Raw genomic sequence first — 20,975 nt, 5'->3', positions numbered from 1 at the left:
GGTGTCAATACATTTCATTAATAAGGTTTTCCAAATGTCAACTGTGATTTGGGCTACTTTTGAGGGTGTGGCAACATTATATAAGGAAACTACTTCATCCCAAGGGAAAAATCAAATTATAGTTTAAAAAACTCATTACCAATAATTAATAATGAACCTTAGCTAAACAATAACAGGTGTTCTACTAATCCCAAACAGAAGCAGATGGAAGCACAAATGTTTTATAAATACTGGATACATGCAGAGCAATAAACTTGGCAGGAATTGTTTTATTCTCTAATTGTCAGTCAGAGTTGAAGTCTTATCACTTGCATTTTCTCTAAATTGATATGCCCAGATAAAATCTTGTTTCTCATTCCTTATGTTTCAAAACGCAGACCATATTTACTGTTTTCTTACTCCATCTTATGTATTGTCTCACCAAGAAGGGTAATGTAAATGTTCCTTCTGTACACCTATGAAGTTCAATAGAATTTGTTACATGAAACAATGGGCTTACCATACAGGTTTCCCTTCTCCAGCTTCTTTCCTTCCACCCCCTGAAATGCTGAAATACGGTATTTCTCCAGAAATGCTGATCTACATATTCTTTAATTTCTTAGACATTTTAGCAATAAGCCTGCAAAATCATGATTGTAGGTAGATGAAATAAATGAGGAAGGCAACTAGAAAGCTAATAAATGACATTAAGAAATCTAATCCTATAGCACCTGGGAATGATTTCCAGGAGGTAGAATATTAGATAGTGCTACAGATCTGAACTCACAACTGTTTAAAAAATGTTCACATAGGACCTTAGAGTAGATTTCCCTGCATGGTTAATAGCAGGATTCTCCTTAACTCATGCAGAGATGGTTTCACTGTTCCTCTGATCTTGACCTGTTGTTGAATTTTTGGAAAGAAATGGTTAGCTTTGTGACTACTGAACTCTTAGCATCCCTCATTGACTTTGACAATGTACAGTTCTCTCTGTCCTATGATTTTCTTAGGACTTGTATTTTATGATCAATTAGTAGCTCTATGAATAATTTGGGGGGCACAAAGAACACATTATTTTCCTCAAACAATGGAATTTAAAAACTCATGCTCATTAGGATGTAGATTCACGTTGCATATAAGTAAACAGTTGATCTCTTCAAAGCAAAGTATGTGTAGAATATAACTTTCTTAAACCATCACAGTTCAATAAATTGGTCAACAAATCTGTTAGCTAAAATTGGCTTAATGATGTATACAGACTGAGAGTCATCAGTGTTGTTTCTTTCATGTAGGGTGTTCACCCAGACAGGCTGTGCTATACTGAATGATTTTAAGAATAAAGGTATAATAGTATTTTGTGCATCTACTTAGATGCCTTGTCAACAAATTTGCAAGGTTGTTACTGTGACCTCAATGTGAGGACACTGATCATGTGGAGTTCAATGATTTGCTGAAGGGCCAGTGCTAGAAAAGGATGGGGTCAAGCATTATATCTGGATGCATGTCCAAAGCCCTCTGTTTTCACTATACTAAATTACTTTCCTGAATGTTTCCATCTAATTTTACTATGATACTATACACATACGTTAACAATCATTTTTACCAAGTGAGTCATCATCCAAATGAGTCACCATATTTTCCAGTGTTTTCCCTCTCATTTCAGTTTCTAACTCAGTAAGAAAGTAAAAAAAGAAGAGTAAAAAGATTAAGAAAATGAAGAAGAGGACGAGGGGTGGAAATGAACTTGAATAAATTACTAGAATTAATTAAATTTTCCAGAGAGCCAAAATTCTCATGATCTTCAAATTTTCTAGGACCTAGATGTATTATATACTTGTTTTAAATATGATATGCCCATTGGCCAATACATGCATAAATGTAATTATACATTTTAAAGAGATTTCCATAAAAATAGTTTAGAGCCAAAATATAGTTTGCTTTAAAAACTTAGCTTCAATTATTCTAATGTAAATTAGCTCCTTCCTTAACAATACCATCTTCTTAGAATTCTTTTCCCAAACATAACATAGTACTATCAGTCTTTAAATCTGCAAAAGGCCTAGTACAAGCAATCAAGTTATTCATTATTAATTAAGATATTAGTAAAGAATCCCTTGTCACACTCTGGACAACAATTAAAGATAGGAGAGATGATAGATAAATTGCTTTCAGTAAAAATATTTCTCCATTGTGTTGACTATTAACTCTAAGGTTGACTATCTTATTAATAGTAGATCTCTGGACTGGCTAACCCTGGTTCATGTGAGAAAAAAAACTTTTTTTGAAATAAATTAAATATCTGAATTGCGATGGATTTAATATAAATATTTTTCACTATTAAAAAAGGATACTTTCATTGTCATAGGTCTTATAAGTTTACCAGAAATAAAATAAGATGATTCACCTCTTCACTCCAAGATATTATTAAAGATATTAGCATTTTTTATATATAAAGATATTAGCATTTTTTTTAGCTTTCAACCAACTTCATTTGCAATAGGCCATGCAGTAATAGAACGTTAAATTAAAGGCCCTAATGCCAGTTATTACTTCTGCTTTTTACTGGTTTTATTCTAGATCTACACATGCATTATGCAATTTTTTAAAATGAAAATACAGTTTAGTACATAAAAAAGCCAACAATCTTAGAAACAAAGACTATTAAAACAGACAAGTACAAAAATTGTTTGGAATACCTGGTTTTAAATCCCCATGGACAAACATGTCAATCATATATCGACAGAATGCATACTGATCTGACAGAGTAGAAAGAAAAAGAGCAATGAAAAAATGTCATCAACACCTTTCTTTTTTCTAAGGAGAAATGGTTTAACAAAACAAACAAAATAGCACAATTCTATTTTAGTCACTATAATATTTTCTGTGAAGGAATAATTTGCACTCTTAGGAACACACAAGGGGAAAAAGACATAATAAATATAAAGTTTAAACATAATAAAAAAATGCTCAAAAAATAGGTTTTGATTTATTCCATACAAACTTAAAAAACTGAAACAGACTAGTTCAGGGTAATATCATATAGTTGTTTTTGTTTAATCAAAACTTTTTTCATCAAATTCATTATAAAAGTCATCATATTAAAGCAATTTTTCTCACTGTTCATATATACACTTCCAAAAATGAAACAGAAGTTTTACGAGAGGAAATTATTTCCAACTTGGAACATTTTACCATTATTCATTCCAAACCCTTCTGCTAATTGTTTAAATGGAGCTGCAGAACGTTTTCTTGAAAAGGCAAGCAGGAAGGCTAACTCCTTTGCAACGTGGTAGGGATTCTGCATGGAAATGCTGCTCAATTAGAAGAAATGTGCAGAACAGACTTCCAACGTCACATGACATCATTGTTAAGCTAATTAACTGAGTACTCTTTCGGTGAAGATACCTTATGATCTTCACTACTACAGTCCACGGAAAAAGTTTAAAAAAAAAGAAACAAAGGATTTGAGCATTTTGGGCAAACTTGGTCAAATGATTTCAGAGTTCTTTTTTTTTTTTTCTTTTCCCTCTAAATCAAAGACATCACAGTGAACTTTAAATTCTCACATAACTTCAGATTCTGTTGAGGTCATTCCAATCCAAATTTCAGCTGGTGAACTATTCCATAAGTTTTACCAGATTTTCTTTAAAGCTGGTATATTATGAAATTAATCTTGTTCAAGATGATTTACATTTTAATGTTTCTAAATAGGTATTTTATCAATCTAAAAAATCCAAAGGCAGCTTTAGGACCAAGAGTTTATTCAATTTGCACAACATGACACACCCTTAAGTGCTTGAAATTGTGTCTATCAAACATGCAAAACAATAAAACTTGTTACTATATCATAAACACACGTATGACAATGATTTTTGTAAACCTTATTCTTTTTAGAGTATTAACAGTATTTTTAGAGTAATCCATTTTATTATGAAACTCTGCCAGGTTCTTGAAAAAAATAAATGCTGTTATTGCAGTAACTGTTAAAATATAATCTTTTTCATTAGTACCTAAATAAGAGTAAAGCCAAAAGTCATGAAGTTTCAAGAATTTGCATGTGTGTTGGTTCTTGAATGACAACACATTTTCCCACAGGTGGGGTGGGAAGTTGGAAGGAGACTAGTTCTCAGTTCAAGTCCAGGAATCTATTTGTTCCCGGATATACTAGGTAATAGCCAGGGTTTCTAAAACCAGGACACAGGGACGCTACGGCACAGGAGAGAATTAAGATTAGCATAAAGAGTATTTTCTCTTTTCTGGACATAACTGTTTTCCTGAGCAAAATTCTAGACTAGGATCAAAGATATGACAAAATGAAAAAGTATATTTCCTTTACATGGCAAATTTGAGGTTGAGCCAGGGAAGATTTCCTAAAACTTTTAAGCTTTCCCCTTTGTTTCAGTACCGTAAGTGACTATATTCTTTTTAGATTTGTCCTTCCTACAATTCAAATGTAGTTTCAAAGGTCAATTTAAATATCAAAAAGATGGGGAATGTGTTATAATTTCATGGGTCTAAATCCTAGAATATGCATTTTTAATAAATTCTTCAGAAGATCTAATTAGACTATCTTCTAGAACCATTGATCTAAAATCCCTCAATTTTTTATTTCTTTCACAATGATTCCTAGTGACACTATAGCCTTCAGCAACAGCAACAGAGAATATGTGCTTGTGAGAAACTGAGAATACAGAAACTACTTGGAATTTGAAGGGGTTGGGCAATCCCCCAAAATGAAATAATGCTCTCTGCCCCAAGTTCTGATGGCATATTTATACACATAACATGTGGAATAATATATTGAATTAACTAAAATCTTCATGCTTTGGAGTTCGTTTGTTTTTTTTTTTTTAACTGAATGCTGACAGTGTAATGAAATTCTTTAGCCTCTATGTTAGATTATTACCAAGGTAAAGTGCTTGCATTTATTATACCAATATTTTCTGGCTCCACAAGTCATTCATTTAATTAATGCACCAATAATCCTATGTTCTTTCAATTTAAGAAAGAAAATCTTTTATTAATTCAAAAAATGTTTAGTTTTTAAATCTAGATAATTGTTTGAGTTACAATTCTTGGGATGTTTCTGTTTTATTTGAGTGATGTTATGTTGTTGCATTCTAATGGCACCAATAAGAAAATGAGAGTATTTTTATAATATTTTAAATTAAGAATTTTCAAATATTTTAAATTAGTATGCCCATTTCCATCTGTCTTGAGTGTTGACCTTAACAATGTGCAAGAATTCTAGGCACGTGTATCTTGGGCAACCCCCAGTGTGTCTCCTTCACCTGTCTGAGCATAAAACAAAACCAAGGCTTCCTTATTTGGAAGATTAATTTCATAGAAATCCTTCTTTAAATGCAATTCAAACATTCAACTAGCAAAATTTTCCGAAAGAAAATATGAACTGTTCTATTATGCTAACTTTCATAGTTTTGTGATAATAATTCATATAATTTCATATTTGGTCACCACTTCTTAATTTTTTTCCCAAATGAATATCTTCTAGAAATAACACATGCTGACCATTTCTCTCCTCTTCAAGGAGCAGTGATGGATGTCATTCAGCTGCTGCCTTGTCCGTGTTCCCTGTGGAGTGGCAGCTGAGAGAAAATGCATTCTGGGTGCAGAATGTCAACAGAAGGGAAATTGTGAAAAACCTCTTCTGAGCATGGGGCATGTGTAGTCTGCTGCTCTATGGTAAATTCATATTAGCTATATTCTCTCTGCCTGCCACAAATATTTAGATAGTTATTGAAAAGAAGACGATGAAAAAGGAGGAGGAGTAGAAGGAAGAAGAGGAAGAGGAGAAAGAGGAGGAGGAGGAGGCAGTGGAGGGGTAAGAAAAGAAAGAATGAGCATAGCAGTGGGGAGGTTTTTTTTTCTTTCCCCATAGATTTGCCAGAGACCACAGAAAATCAACGAGCAATGCCTGATCATGCCAACCTTTATTACCCTACTTTAAACAGATTAGGATTGGGCCATAAAAACTAGATTATGTGGTATATGTGTGTTTAAGTTCATGGTAGGCGTGTACATACCTATGCACCTGATTCCCAACATTTTATGTGGAAATATATTGTTTATAAATATATAATATACATGTGAATATATTTTCATGTATACTATATAATTTAAAAATTGACAATAAGTATATGTGCTCCATGTAAAAATCTGTTTCCAGTGAAGGGCCTGTAGGCCCTACTTATTTACAAAAGCTATTTAGAAATCGATCTGAAAAGGACTCAAATTCATTAAGACTAACTTAAGCTAAGCAAATAAATAATCCCTTGCCCAAAGGAGAACTTACTCAACTATTTCACTAAATCATCAATACAGGAGTCTCAAAATCAGAGCCACCTCACAAATAGATTATTTAAAAAACACTGCATCTTTGTTTGTCCTGCTTTGTTGAAACCATAAAGTAATTCAGTTTTTTAAAAATAAATGTTCTTAAATCTTTGCTTAATTTAAAAAATAATATATTTATCTGTCTGACCAGCAATTAGAAGCAAAGTTTTGATAATTTACCTAATGATACAATTATTTAATTGATGGTAGCTCTCTTAATAGGGAGCCCTACTTTAGCAAATGCATTTACTTAGCTGATAAAATCACATTTGTGCTTTTGTTTCTAGCTTTAAGTGATATTTGAATGTCCTTTTAATAGATAAATAGTTCTTTATGTGGAAATGAAAACCGTAGATTGAAAACGAAAATGGTAATAGAAAGCTATCTTCAATAATTCTGATGACTGATATGAATGAAATACAATATATGTGACCTAGAAAATAAATATTATTCGAAAATGTTCCAGTGATGTGTCTTCATCAATGAAATGTGCTGCCCCTATAAAAAAACCAAGATACTAAAAACGGACATCAAAAAGTTTATTCATTTTCCTACTTGCTAGATAAGTATTTTGATACGCCAGTATATAAGTGGCATGGATTTTTATATACTGTATTTATGGACAAAAAATAAAAATATACTTGGTACATTTCAGCTGGTTTCATGTGATTATTTTCATCTTTAAAGAGCAATCTAAAATGCAAAGTATTTTAGGACCTTGATAATCATTTTAAATAGATATATCAGTGAGTCAGAAGATTAATTTTCCTGTTTTCTATCACAGTAAAATAGTCCATTCAAAATATTTTCTCTTTACTTACTATAGTTTTTTTTTTCTACCCAAAATATTTCAGAAATAACATATAGTTTTAAGAGAGGTAATAACATTATTTTTAATTTTTTCAAGGTGATATAATCTTTTTTAAAGTTGAAGAAAGGTTTTTAGGACTCCAAAATTTTAAAATCCCACTCTTTTTTTAGTGACCCACAGATTTTTAAATTTAGGTGATTTTCATTTATTTCATAATTTTGTGGGTCACAAAAAGAGAGAGAGAGAGAAGTTTGAAGTTTTTTCTTTCTTCTTTCCTTTTTAAAATACACTTTCAGAAATATATATCTTTTGTCAAATAAATCAAAATTTATAAATATTACTTGTGAATTAAAGGGACAAAGTGATTCAAAGACAAAATACAAGAGAGGTTGCTAAGACTACTACCACGTGATCTCACTTGTATGTGGAATCTAAAAGAAAAAATGTGTGGATTGCAAATGTCATATCTTGTGTCTTATAATGGTGAAAATTATTTTCAGTTCCACTGTCCAAATAGCTTACTCAGTAATCAAGTTTTCATGATTTTTAATGAAAATCTCATAGAAACCATTCCTTAAGTTTAGTCCTCAAATATAACTATTCAAAATTACCAGAGTAAAGGAAAGTTTTATTTTGTAACACCCCTAAGAAACATTTGTAGGAATAGCCCCTCCAGAGTAGACCCCACATTCTGTCCGGGAAGCCTTAGGACTGTGCAGCAGCATAGCGCCGGGAATGGACTTCAGAACGAACAGATTCAACAAGGCGCAGAGATGTGGGACAAGCCCTCGGCTGCCCTCTGAAAACTCCATCCTGTTATGTTTCTATAACACCTTTCCATAAAGAATTTCAGGTTGATATTCCACCTCCGTTTAAATGCTCTATTTCTGCAAAGTAGGGATGTCAGGTTGACATCACTCTTACTGAAGAGCAGCACAAGGTCAGATATGGAGATTTCTGAAGTCATCAGTTTAGTCAGTGGAAGGTAGCAAAGAAACTTGAGAGTTCTTTTTCCTATCACTTCCTGCTCATTAAATTAACTGAATTTAATAATTCAATGTATTTTCTAAACTATGTGCTCTTACAGAGACAACAGGAATGTATGGATAGTTTTTATGATACTTATTCTATATAATTTGAACATATCCCACTTAAAAAACTCCTTGAAAATTGTTGTCATTTTTCCTGGACTGCTGTTCTCCAAAGGATAGGAAACATAAAATTGCTTTTCTACTGCTTAATAGAAATCCCGTGTCTCAAGAATTTAACACTCATCTTCAACCTTCAAATAACTTCAGATAACTAACTCAAATCCTCTTTTAGAAAGACTTCAAAATGCATCTTTAGGTATGTGAACACATTTTAGTCTGTCCATAAATGAATTTTAATTCCCACTTATTGCATCTCCTTTCAGGTATATTTAATATACAAGTCTTTTTCTCCCAGTTGAAGTCTGATCTCGGTCTTTCTGAGTTTTTAATTTCACTGTATTTGCTTCTTGCCCAATGCTCTCTTAGAACCTCTGGCCACTTCCTCTGAATGTTTACCTTTCTGTTCATGCTTGGACACAGCCACGGTCTCTTTCCCCTCCTTCTCTTTGGGTTTAGGTGGTGTTTTCTGTACTTCTTTGACTTTTGCAGCTGTTGGCTTCACTTTCTCTTGTTTCCCACCTTTCACTTCCTTTTTAATCTTCTCTTCAGCCTTGGCTTTCCTCTCTTCTGTATAGAGTTAAAGACAAGTTGCATTATTTTTGTTTATTTAGTAATACAGCATTTCATCTTTCAGTGGTTGCTAAGAACAATTTAAAAAAGAAAGAGAAAAGAAAGTGGAAAAAATAGGGTCCCTGATATACGTACTTGTAACTATTATTATCTAACTTTCATATTGTCTATGAAGTGACATGTTAGAGTATTTTTAAAAAGTAGCTCACTTGCAAGTTGGACACTTTCTTAATTTGTACATGAAAACATTACGTTTTAGGTAACTACCAGCTTAGCGTATCAACAAGGAGCCATTTGAAGTACACGGGGGATGTATATACAGGCGTGCTCAGTGAAAGGCAAGGCCCATACCAAAGAGCTTTTTTAAAAAGATATAATCATTTTGTTCCACAGCAGAAATATCTTAAAAGTCATTCAAGAAAATGAACGTAGTATTTTTTAAAAATAACTCTTGAGAATATAAATGTGAAATTACTTGCACTGGTAGTGACTAAGAGAAATTAAACAATAAAATCCATTAAAGAGTACCTCGGAAGCACTCAGGCTCTAATGACTTGATTTTAAAGGAGGAAGAAAGAGAACAGAAATTGAGATATTAGCTCCTGCTTATCTTAAGTCAGAAATAATAATTCTAATGACTTTAAATACTGACATATATCTTAGTGAACAGAAAGGGTTTTAAATTAGAAAATATATGTTAGTTACAACATATATGCACATATATTCTACACACACATATTCTTAATTTGATATTCTATTCATTTGGGAGGAAGGAACTAGAAATGTGAACTAATCCGGTTGTGAGTCTTTCAATTATTTTATGAAAAGCAATAATAATATAGGACACATTTTGTGGGACACTATTTATATAGATGCTACACACTGGACACTATTCAATCTATGGGACCACACACAATCACTAGACACCACGGTAAGTCTACTGCAATGTGGACTTTCTCATGTCATTTGTCAATGCAACGGATAGGCTTTATTGTCACTCATGTTGAAAAATTTCATGAAAATAATCAAGTTTCTTAACTTTAGTACACTAAGCAATAATTTGAGACTGATGCAAGATAATATCATGAGGTCCCATGAAGAGAAGAATGAAAATGATAATGGCTGATGCTTACAAAACCAAAATCATCTGTGGTACTGCATTTAATTGAACGGACCAAACTTCCTAGAGCACTGTTCCTCAGAAACTTTGCAGGAAGATGATGCTACTATGTTAGAAGTGTGGGGATATTCCTATGATCAAATAAACTTGGATCCGTTTTTTACTATGAAATTTCTCAAAGCTAAAGTCTATTGAGACCCTTCAAAGAGGGAGATTATCCTATGCACTGTTTTCCAAAGTTGCTTAGACATAAAACTCTTATACAGCAATCACCCAGTTACTCCACAAATTTCCAATGTCTCTGTGGCTTCTGTAACTATATTCAACTGGGGATTTTCTTCGACTTCCTTTAAACCATTTTTACATCTCCTTTGCTGGCTGCTGCTCTTTCCTACAGCAGATTCATAGATTTCTGTGACTGAAACCATCAGCCCTCTGCAAATGACTTTAAATCAACATAATTCCAGAACATCACACCAAATATTTATTAGTTTCTGGCTACAGAGGAAGTTCCCCTGAGACGCCAACAACACCTCAGACTCACACAACTCATCTATGTTCACCTAATGAGCTCGTCCAGAGAGCTTAGTGTGGTGTGGGCTCAGAGCGAGTTGCTGGAGCTCTGAAGATCAGCAGGATAAAAAAGGTCAGGATAGCATTTAAAACCCTTCGAGATCTGGTTTCGTCCTATCTCTCCTCTCATAGCATCTTTCCAAAGTTTCTTCCTCCACTAGACTTTCTTTTTCTTGAATATCTCATGTATTTTCTACATGTCAGACATTGCCAGGTTTCACTCTTTATGCTCTCTATGTTTTCCACGTATATAAATTTCTTTGCATTCAGTGCATATGCAACAAAGTGCACAGCCATTGGAATTAATCATGCCTTCACCTGAGCTTCAATTTGCCTCAACTTTAGTTAAAGCACACCTGCTTTTGCCTGTTATATACCTTGTATTACAAATGATTGTTCACACATCTCTCTTCCCTACCAGACAGAGCAACCTGAGAATAGGAACGAAATTATTCATTTTTGTGGCATCATAATGTCTAGCACAGTGCTTTTTTCGGGGAAAACAAAAAATAAATGTTTACGGAATTAGCACTTTTGATCAAGAAGAGAGAACAGTATATGTTTCTCTGTATATATAATACACATATAGCAATAAACAGATTGCATATGTAAATATGGGTTTAAAATGAACTTGACAAAACTTGAAAAATTTACCAACTGTTTTTTTGTTTATACTTTTTTGTGCGAAATCGTAATTTTTGTTACATTAAATGCGTACCCACTTGTAGGCAGCACTTGATTTAACCTTAACTTCACACCGTGGATTACCAATATATGAAATTCAGATCTACTTTTAATGCCGTAGTAATTTATAAATGAGAAAAGATAATTTTCTTCGAGTCAAGACCACATCTAAAATAAACTCATTTTTATCAATGGTTTTAAGTATAAAAATAACAAAATTTTCCTCACCTATTATAGACATTTGTCAGTGAGATTCATATTTGAAAGGAGTAAGTTTGCCTCACATGAAAATGGGTAAGAACTCAACAGTAATGTGGATATAATGGGGTAAATACCATGAAACTAAAGCAACACTCAACTGCTATTCATTTTTATTAAACTGGGTAGGTGTTCTTAAATTTTACGCCAAAATATTTTCCTTGGTTTTTTTTGTGTTTTTTTTTTAAGAATTTAAGTGACATTTGGATTAAGGAGCTCACTAAGGAATGAAAAAGCAAAAAGTATTGTCATGCTATATTCAAATCACCCAGTTCTATTTAGGAAGATATTTAATTTATGATTTTTGTTGAATAAAAAATAAATGGTCTAATCAAAAGGAAGACATCAGTATATTTAATTCGCTTGGGGATTAACCTTACCCGTTAGTGACTACTAGCATCAAAATGTCTAATGTCAAAATAGGGAAATCACATTATCCAATAAACCTACTAACATACTCTTCATTTTTGGAGTTAGGATATAACAAATTTCAGCTCTCATTCATTAAGGAACTGACAACTGCTTCATTTCTCTGTTCCTCAGTTTCTCTCAGTAAAAAAAAAAAATATATATATATATAGATAGATAGATAGATATATACACACACACACACACCACTGTTGCTATTTCTTCCTTTCAGGAAGTTGTGAAGATAAGTAAAATAATGTGAACAAAAGAATTTGGACACTGAAAAATAAGTACATAGGAATTTCTAATATTAAATCCTCATATCCTGCATTCCTAGAGGTCTTTGGAGTTTTCCTAGAACTTAGAGTTTGACGTATAGCAGGAATTACTATATTATACTCATTTTACAGATGAGAAATCTGGGAATGAAAAGCCATTTGCTCAACATGGTGCAACTAATAAGGCAAGAGTAGAAGCCATAGAACCAAAATGACTAACCCATTTCCCCATTACACTAAATTGCATAATATTATTCATATTAATCTCTGAGGTTGATACCAAAAATGTATTTTAAGACATATGAGGGGAGATATAAATATACACAAACCAGTGAGAACAATAGAAAGTCTTCTGAAAGTGATCAATAACTAGTAACCCCCCCTACTTCATCAAATACACAAATATCTAAGGATCATTTTCCAGCCAGTTCAACAGCCTGGCCTGGATTTGGCTTGCCCCACTTACTTCTTTGGCCATCATCTCTTCTTCTACTTCTTCCCTGTCTTTGTTATTTTTAATGAACTATAGGAATAGGCTAGTTATCACAATGGATATGAAGTCCTACACATGTACCAGGGAGGAAGTCGGAGTTGCTGTTCTTGGACAGGCTGTGCTTGAAACAGAGTATGAAACATGCTATGTTCCATGGGAGTGCCTCTGGTAATCAAAGTCTTCGGAGGAGATTTTACTTTAACTCTGCTCATACCTCTCAAATACAATAGGTTATCCTTGTTTCTAACTTAATTATCACATACTGTAATGAATACCTTTCAATCCTAGTCTGCTTTCCCCAAAATTACCCATTATGCAAAGAGCATTTCCTAGGTATTTCCTATATTCCTAACATAATGTATATATACATACATAAAATGAAAAGGAAACTTATATTTGTGTGTGTATACACACACAATTTATAGATATATAGGTTGCCTACATCTATCTCCCCCATAAGAATATAAGTATGTAAATAAAATATTCGTGATTTGTGGCAAGACAGGCTGACTCAAGATGGCCCACCCATGATCTCCACTTTCTGATATTCATATGCTTGTATATTCCTCTCCCCTTGAATATGGGCTGGCCTATGCATTTGCTGCTAACCGATAATACATGACTTCCATGACTAGTCTACATAAGATTATTTCCGTTTTACTAGCTGATTCTCTCTCTTGCTAAGTTTGATGAAGCCAGCTACATATTAGTGAGACTCATGTGGCAAGGAACTGAGAATGACTTCCAGCCAACAGTCAGAAAGAATTGAGGCCCTGATTCAACAGGTCTTGAAGAACCGAATCTTGTCAACAATCATATAAATACCCTGGAAATTATCTTTCCCCAGTTGAGACTTCAGCTTTGTCTAATACATTGAATACAGTCTTGTAAGACATTGTGAAGCAGAGGACTGAGCTAAGCCATGCCCAGATTTTTGACCCACAAAAGCTGACATAATAAATGTGTGTCGACTTAAGTTTCTCAATTTGTGGTAACGTTTTCACAGCAAAAAATAACTAGTACAGTATTAATTAGATATTTGTTGAAGGAATAATTGATGTTTGAAGACCTTTATTTATCTTTGGAAAGAATACTAGACTTATACTCCGTTCACTTGAGGTTTTGTCTTAGTATAATTACATACTAGTTATATGATCTGGGCAAATTGTTTCTTCTCCCTGAAGGTCAGTTTGTTCACCTGTTAAGTTAGGTAATTAGGTGAGATGATCTCTAACATCCCTACCAGCTTTAAGATTTCATATATATATGAATTTATTTTCTTTCAAATCTATCAAACAGAAGATAACTAAATAGAATAAAATAATATATACTTAATTATAAATTTTATCTTAAGACTAAATTCATGCTACCTTCTAGGAAACAAAGTTTTAGTTTATAATCCATCTATCTTAATAAAATGATATTTGGTTATCTCATGAAAAAAAATTATTTAAAAAATCTGCCTGAAATATTTAATTATTTTGCATTGTGTAGACAAACACATTGAATTTTGAAAGTAGATTCCAATGTTTATTTGAATGATTAGTCCCTTAAAAATACTGAATTGGGATTTCTAAAATATACTGGTCACATAAAACCTATATTTTAAAGTAGGAAGAGGAAATTTAAATTTAGGAGATAAGGTTGAGCTATCAGTTAGAATCCATATTTTTTTAACATCAAACAACTGGCAAATAAATTTAGAATACTAAATTTGTAATTTAGTATTTATGTAATCCTCCAAAATACATAACATTACATTGATATTCTAATTGATTCTGGGGGTATATTATTAACATACTTTTGGTCTTCAATAGCTTAAAATATCAAAATCAATCAAGATATATGCATTATCCTTTTTTCTTGAAAAAAAAAAATTCTGAATTTGAATCTTCTAAAATTAACCCAAAGTGTACTACTGGTCAAAAGCTGTAAACCAAATACCTCTATCTCTGTAGTTTCCTATCTCTGTAGTAGCAAATTACCACAAACTTAGCTGCTTAACACAATATCCATTTAATATCTCCCGGTTTCCAAAGTTTAAAAGCCTTGGCACAGTGTGCCTCAACTAAGTTTTCTGCTTAAGGTTCACAGGGCTGAAATCAAATTGCCAACAGGGCTGCATTTTTTACTGGAAGCTCTGGAGAATATTCAATTTAGTCAACATGCTGCCAAAATTCTTCTCACACTGTCCACATGCTCTCCTCAATTTTCAAGCCAGCAATGGGGGGCATATCCTTCTCACACTTCAAATCTCTCTTTCTCTTGTGTCACATCTCTATGCTTTAAAGGTTCATGAGATTACATTGAGTCTACCTGGATAATCCAGGATAAACTCTGTATGTTAGATCAACCTTAACTACTTTTACAAAGTATTATTTGCCATGTAATATAAGGTATCTATGGGGATGACAGCAAGTGGTAAAGGTCTTGGGATTCCAAATTCTTCCCACCATGTGTGGAAAAGTCTTTCATCTTCCTCTCACATTTTTAGAGGCTCTATTATTTTAAATATTTAGTTTTATTATTCTTTAAAATATTACATTTTATTTTTTAATTTTTTAGAAAGATTTTATTTATTTGAGAGAGAGAGTGAGAAAGACAGAGATCACAAGCAGGGGGAGGGGTAGAAGGAGAAGCAGACTCCCTGCTGAGCAGGGAGCCTGATGTGGGACTCAATCCCATGACCCTGAGATCATGACCTGAACCAAAGGCAGATGCCTAACTGACTAAATCACCCAGGGACCCTAAAATATTAAATTTTAAATGTAAGACCAAATTAATTTTTATGTAAAGGAAATGCTGAATGCTTATAATTATCCAGCTCTCTGACACCTAAAATGTAATCCTTTCAATAAAAAAAACTTAGTTATAGAAACAATAAAGTGGGGTGGTGCCTGGGTGGCTCATGGGGTTAAGTGTCCAACTAGGTCTCAGCTGAGGTCTTGATCTCAGCGTTGTGAGTTTGAGCCCTGTGTTGGTCTCCATGTTGGGTATGAAGCCGAAAGAAAGAAAGAAAGAAAGAAAGAAAGAAAGAAAGAAAGAAAGAAAGAAAGAAAGAAAGAGAGGGAGGGAGGAAAGAATAAAGGGAAAAGTTACCTTTTGCCACTGTCTTTGTTTCTGGTTTTTCTTTTTTCTCGATTTTTTCCTTGTGAGTTGCTTAAAGAGAAAATTTTATATTAGTACATATTTTTAGTAGATTTCAAGACCAAGTTTCTCTTTACCTCAATTTTTATAGCCACCAAAATCATGAACTATTTTAAAGATAGATGACATTAATAAGTCTGATTTAGAAATAAAAAGATACCAATGTAATAATAACTGTAAAAGCCCAATTTAAAAGACTCGGCATTAAGATTTAGAAAGCATTTTGAAAGCTAGTCTCACTCTCCTTTTTAAAGTTATTATTCTAAATAGATAAAGTTTTCAGGGAAGACAGAGCAAATTTATAACAATTTGTCAAAAGATGTTATTTTATCAGGAAGAAACACTCTATGATTAATTAAATATTTAAATCAGAATTAGAGCTTTGATTTAGAACACGTTCTCAACAAGAACATAATTCACATTTGGAGAAGAATTAATTTCTTACTATAAGGGACTGTCTTCTGCATTGAAAACATGCTTAGCATCTCTGGTCACTGCTTTACCAAATGTCTTCCACTATAATGAATATTTTTCCAAATAATCCCTAAGAAATAGCACTTCTGGTAGAGAACGGCCAATAAAGTATAATGTAATCACAAATGATTACTGATCAAGGGCAGCTTCTTAATTGAATAGCATTTGACATGATATCTGAAACATTATACCTTCTCATTGTTGTGTAATAAATTAATAAATCAATATGAATTTATTTCACTAACTTCTATTAAGTAAAGGAGCCCTGAGACGTGCAGAAGTATATGCAGGTTATCCATTGTTCCAATGTATTTAACTGTGTGTGGTTTGGTAGTTTCCCAAACCACCATACATTTTTCAACATTTATGTATTATTTATTGGAGAATAATGAGAATTAAAGAAATTATAGAAAATTATATGAAAAAATTAGGTATTTAATTAAACAGTTGGGTTAAGGAAAGAGCCAAATTATTAGAATAAAAAATTAGAGTCCCAATTATTTCCATTTCTCCAACTACATAATAAGAACATCAATGTCCATCAGCTTTACTTGTATTATAAAAGAAAAAATGTGCCTAAGTAAGTAAAAAATTATTCTTTCAACATACAGCTGATGAATAGTTTCCAGAATCTTGAAGAGATAAGGCAAACCTCAGAAAAAAGCACAATGCTCCATTAAAGGCCAAGTGACCCTGGCAATTGCAGGGCTAACAAAGATCACGTGCCTCGCCCTCCCTGCCCCAGTGTCAGCCTCTTAACCTCTCAGCCAGCCCCACAGCCATCTCCACTACTATTTGGGGTTACGGGTAGTAGCTTGGACAATGTTAGCTGAAGAAGCACTAAGCCAAACTAAGAAAGGCACAATTCACACAAGGTCATGAGGCCATGGTATAATAACTTTATAAAAAGCAAACTCCTTTAATTGGTATACAATGAATCAAAGGACGCTTGAAGCGTTTTGTTCTGCTTTCCAATTTGAAAATTTCCAGTAACTTTTATAATTTATGAGCAACAAATTCTCAACTACTTTTTAACGAAAAATATTTAGCCACTGTGAAAGTTGAAAAAATCATGAGAAATATCAGATTATTTCATTTAGTCAGAGTACATAGAACCTGATGCCCATAGTTCTGCATAACTTAGCAGAAGGGAAAGGGACACCTGTTTCTAGAACAAAGAATGTGGCTATATTGAAATTCGTGGGTATTATTACTAAGTAAACATTAATAGAGCAACAACTATTTAATTCAGAATTTTAAATGTGAATATAGAATAAGGAAGATTGAAACATGTTTCAACTGATCTGAGTGCTAAAATATTATAAAACACTCCAGCTAAGTGGAATGTTTCACAGAAGTTAGTGCGGCAGGCTATGCATACTGTGGCCCTATAAATCAGCTGAAATCTAGCACAAAGATCCTAGACATTATCCCCTCTAAAACAAAGGCAAAAAATTAGAGTTTTATTTCACAACGTACATCAAAATGGATTTTTGATGAATTAAAGTAAATGCAAAATATGAAACTAATTTTAAAAACTTGAGGAAATATTAGTAACTAATCAATCTTCGAATGAAGATTCAAAAGCAGAATCACCAAAAGAAAATATCAACATATCTAACCACATAAAAATTCAAGAATCTAAACACAGACACACGCATTCATACCCACCTATATGCACTCACACATATGTAAGAACAGAGTAAGAATAACTCCGTACCTTTCTTTTCAGATTTTTCTTTTTCTTTTACTTTTTCTTTTTCTCGCTGTGCAACTGGAAAGAAACAGACAATACTTTTTCACTTAAATAAAGGGAATAAATAATGAAATGTTTGCATGGCAATTTTTGATGTCAAAAACTTATCTGCTGCTTTTGAAAATTTTTTAACTGGAATGAGGTTTTAAAATAGTTAGATGTTTAAATATTAAGATAATTATAAATTTTTTATTTCTACTTTCATTTCATATCCAAGCACAAACTTGTACCCAAACCAGGTCTGATTGCAAAGGTAAGAATACACCTCAGCTTCTCCAAACCTTTAACTTCAATATCATGTGGTAGGAAACTTTAAAAATTTGTCATGCTATATGCCAAAGGAGCCCAGCTCAACACTGGAAGAACATCAAAATATAAAGACAGAAAAACAGAGAGATAATTTTCTGAATCTGATGCAAGATATAATCAATGTAAATTGTACGTGTTACTCTTTTACAGAAACATTCCACACTAAAAATTTTTGAAAATATATTGCGATGAGACTAGAATGACACCAAATCCTTTTAGAGGAAACTAAATTTAATTTACTATGAGCTGTGATCCAATTAGTTAATATAGTAAGGCTCAAATTTAAGTCAAAATCTTTCCCCATAATTTAGTCATAACTCTTATTAATAGCGTGTCCAATTGTCAGGCTAAAAACATGGGAGGCATCCAGGATTCATCTTTTATTTCCACTTTTGTTCATTTGCCAACCTCTTTCAATCTACCTTTCAATATTCCTCTCATATATCTTTTTTTAAATCCAATATTACATTCTCCACCTGTCATTTATTTATACAAAAATGTACAAAGTACCTGCTATGTACTAAAGACTGTTAGGCAAGAGAGACTCTATCCCTGCCATTGTGATGTCAACAAGCTGATGAATAATGGAAGTTAGGCAAACAACTGCAAAGTAGTTCATTGCAGTTGGTATAACTGCCATGAAGAAAATATTCAGGGGGGCATTCAGAGACCTACACTAGTCTGCATTTGAGGAATGTCCCTTGGTAGGAATGACATTTAAGGATGTGAAAGGTGAGAAGAAATTAGTCTAGTAAGGGAACAGGAAGGTAAAAGGAAAAGAGACCATTTCAAAATTTGGAGTAGAATGCCCTTCTTGCTATATTATTATTGTAAATATTATCATAATGATATCCTAACCACTCTCTTGAACCTTTAGTTTAAGATTTTTCTCTCTCAGAGTAACCTTTCTAACAGGAAAATCTGATTAGGCTATTGACCTGTTAAGAATATTAGTATCTCCCTCATGGCCTAGCATGGTATCTATTACATAGTAGGTACTATACAAAATCTAAAAATATTTTATTGCTCTAATGGTTTGATATTTGCTCATCAGCGCAATCTTACCTCCATGAATTTCCCCTTGAACTTTACATGGCAGTTATATCAAAATGTTCGTAGCTCCACACGCACACCCTGTGGCCTCCCCTCCCCCTGCCTGTGCCTTCCACCTAGAATTCGTACTCCCACACTTTCTCTTGTCAATGCGCCCTTTCAGTCCTGACTCACTTGCCTCCTCCACTGTAAGATGTTCTTTGATCTCTACTCATTTCATAGACAACAGAACTACGTGCATAAATCCATTTTAACAATTAAGTAATAATACTGCCATTGTTCCTATATCTGACTCCCTAGTAGGTGAAATCTCTTTAAAGACTACACCATGTTATTTTATTTTTGTATCCGTGGCTCATCACATGATGTCTACCCAATAGCGGAGTTTTAATAGATTTTTCTTTGAGTGAGCCAAATTCTAAAATATTATAAGAAAAACTCCTTTCATCTTCTAATACAATTCTATTTATTAACGATATCGTATAGATATTAAAAGCACTGCTTGCTTCTGGACATTAAAAATTTTACGATTTATCAAGATTTCTTAAATAATTAAACCCCAGTGAGAAACAGAAGGAAAAAAAAAACACCATAGAACATCCAGGCATCCTTTTTCCTTACATTTAATAGTCCTTCTAGGTGTTTCTGAGTTACTAAGCTCGATATAAATATCTCACAAAATAAAGAGAGGACATCAGCATTCACACATGACCACAAGTAGCTTATTTTGGTTCTTTTGGATCACTATTAATTAAGCTAAAAACCAAAGGAGAATCTTGGCAAAAACAGAGTCTCTTTTAAAAGTTCTCTAGGGGGAACGAAGTTTGCAGGAGATAAGCTGTGCTTTTGGAACCTGATTGGCAGGATCCCCGGGAGAGCACCTAATCTGTTTCTTTGCTTCTGTAAAGGACCAGACCTCACCCACCTCGGACAGCTGCTTGTCCATTCCACTAAAGGATTTTCTGGCTGACGTGTGCACAGGCATAAATGGAGGAATTAATACAAAATCAAAAGGGCAAGGGGGCTGAATTCAGACTCAAATTAGCATATTAATGCCTCATACCTGTTACCCTGGGGGAAAATCTGGTTCCTCACAGTCTAAATTTTGATTTACAGACACAATCCTGTATGCTGGAATTTCATTATCCCCCTCAGAAATGGTACCATAACATTGCTCAGCGAAACAGCTGGACCCATGGGCTCTAGGGAGCTGTTCAAAATGGCAGACAGCCACTAAAGCTTCTTGGATGGAAACTTCAAACTTTGGCAAGACTGTGCTCAGACACCAAGTTTTGAAAATTTCTTTTATCAAAACAATGCAACCATCAGTAACTGCCTTAACAATCACGCTAAAATAAAAAAAATAATAATAATAATTTGCCCAACAACCGCATTTGCTTGTGCATCTCCTCTTTGCTTAGAAATTACAACCAGTTTTCCTATGGAAGAAGAAAAAAGTACCTTCCTTGTCATCAGCTCTGTTTGGCAAGTTACGTCTTAGCTAGGACACTTTTAGCTCAGGACAAAATAAGCTTGTTGCACCTGCTAGAGCTTAAT

At 33.3% G+C, this 20,975-nt stretch overlaps 1 protein-coding gene across 36 annotated transcripts in view; it reads right to left on the bottom strand.

Annotated features, from left to right (window-relative positions):
- TRDN (triadin) overlaps nt 1-20,975 on the bottom strand; it is a 362,517-nt gene that overhangs the window by 243,060 nt on the left and 98,482 nt on the right. For all 36 annotated transcript variants that reach the window (XM_057311074.1, XM_057311078.1, XM_057311076.1 and 33 more), the window contains 4 exons: nt 18,021-18,074; nt 15,779-15,838; nt 8,692-8,862; nt 2,676-2,735 (listed from right to left, as the gene is read on the bottom strand). In XM_057311074.1, the coding sequence (XP_057167057.1) occupies nt 2,676-2,735; nt 8,692-8,862; nt 15,779-15,838; nt 18,021-18,074 (345 nt within the window). The remainder of the gene's footprint in view (nt 1-2,675; nt 2,736-8,691; nt 8,863-15,778; nt 15,839-18,020; nt 18,075-20,975) is intronic.

The sequence above is a fragment of the Ursus arctos genome, unplaced genomic scaffold (assembly GCF_023065955.2).
Source record: "Ursus arctos isolate Adak ecotype North America unplaced genomic scaffold, UrsArc2.0 scaffold_13, whole genome shotgun sequence".
NCBI lineage: Eukaryota > Metazoa > Chordata > Mammalia > Carnivora > Ursidae > Ursus > Ursus arctos.
The sequence above is the reverse complement of the archived record's forward strand: the minus strand, read 5'-3'. Positions and strand labels throughout refer to the sequence as shown.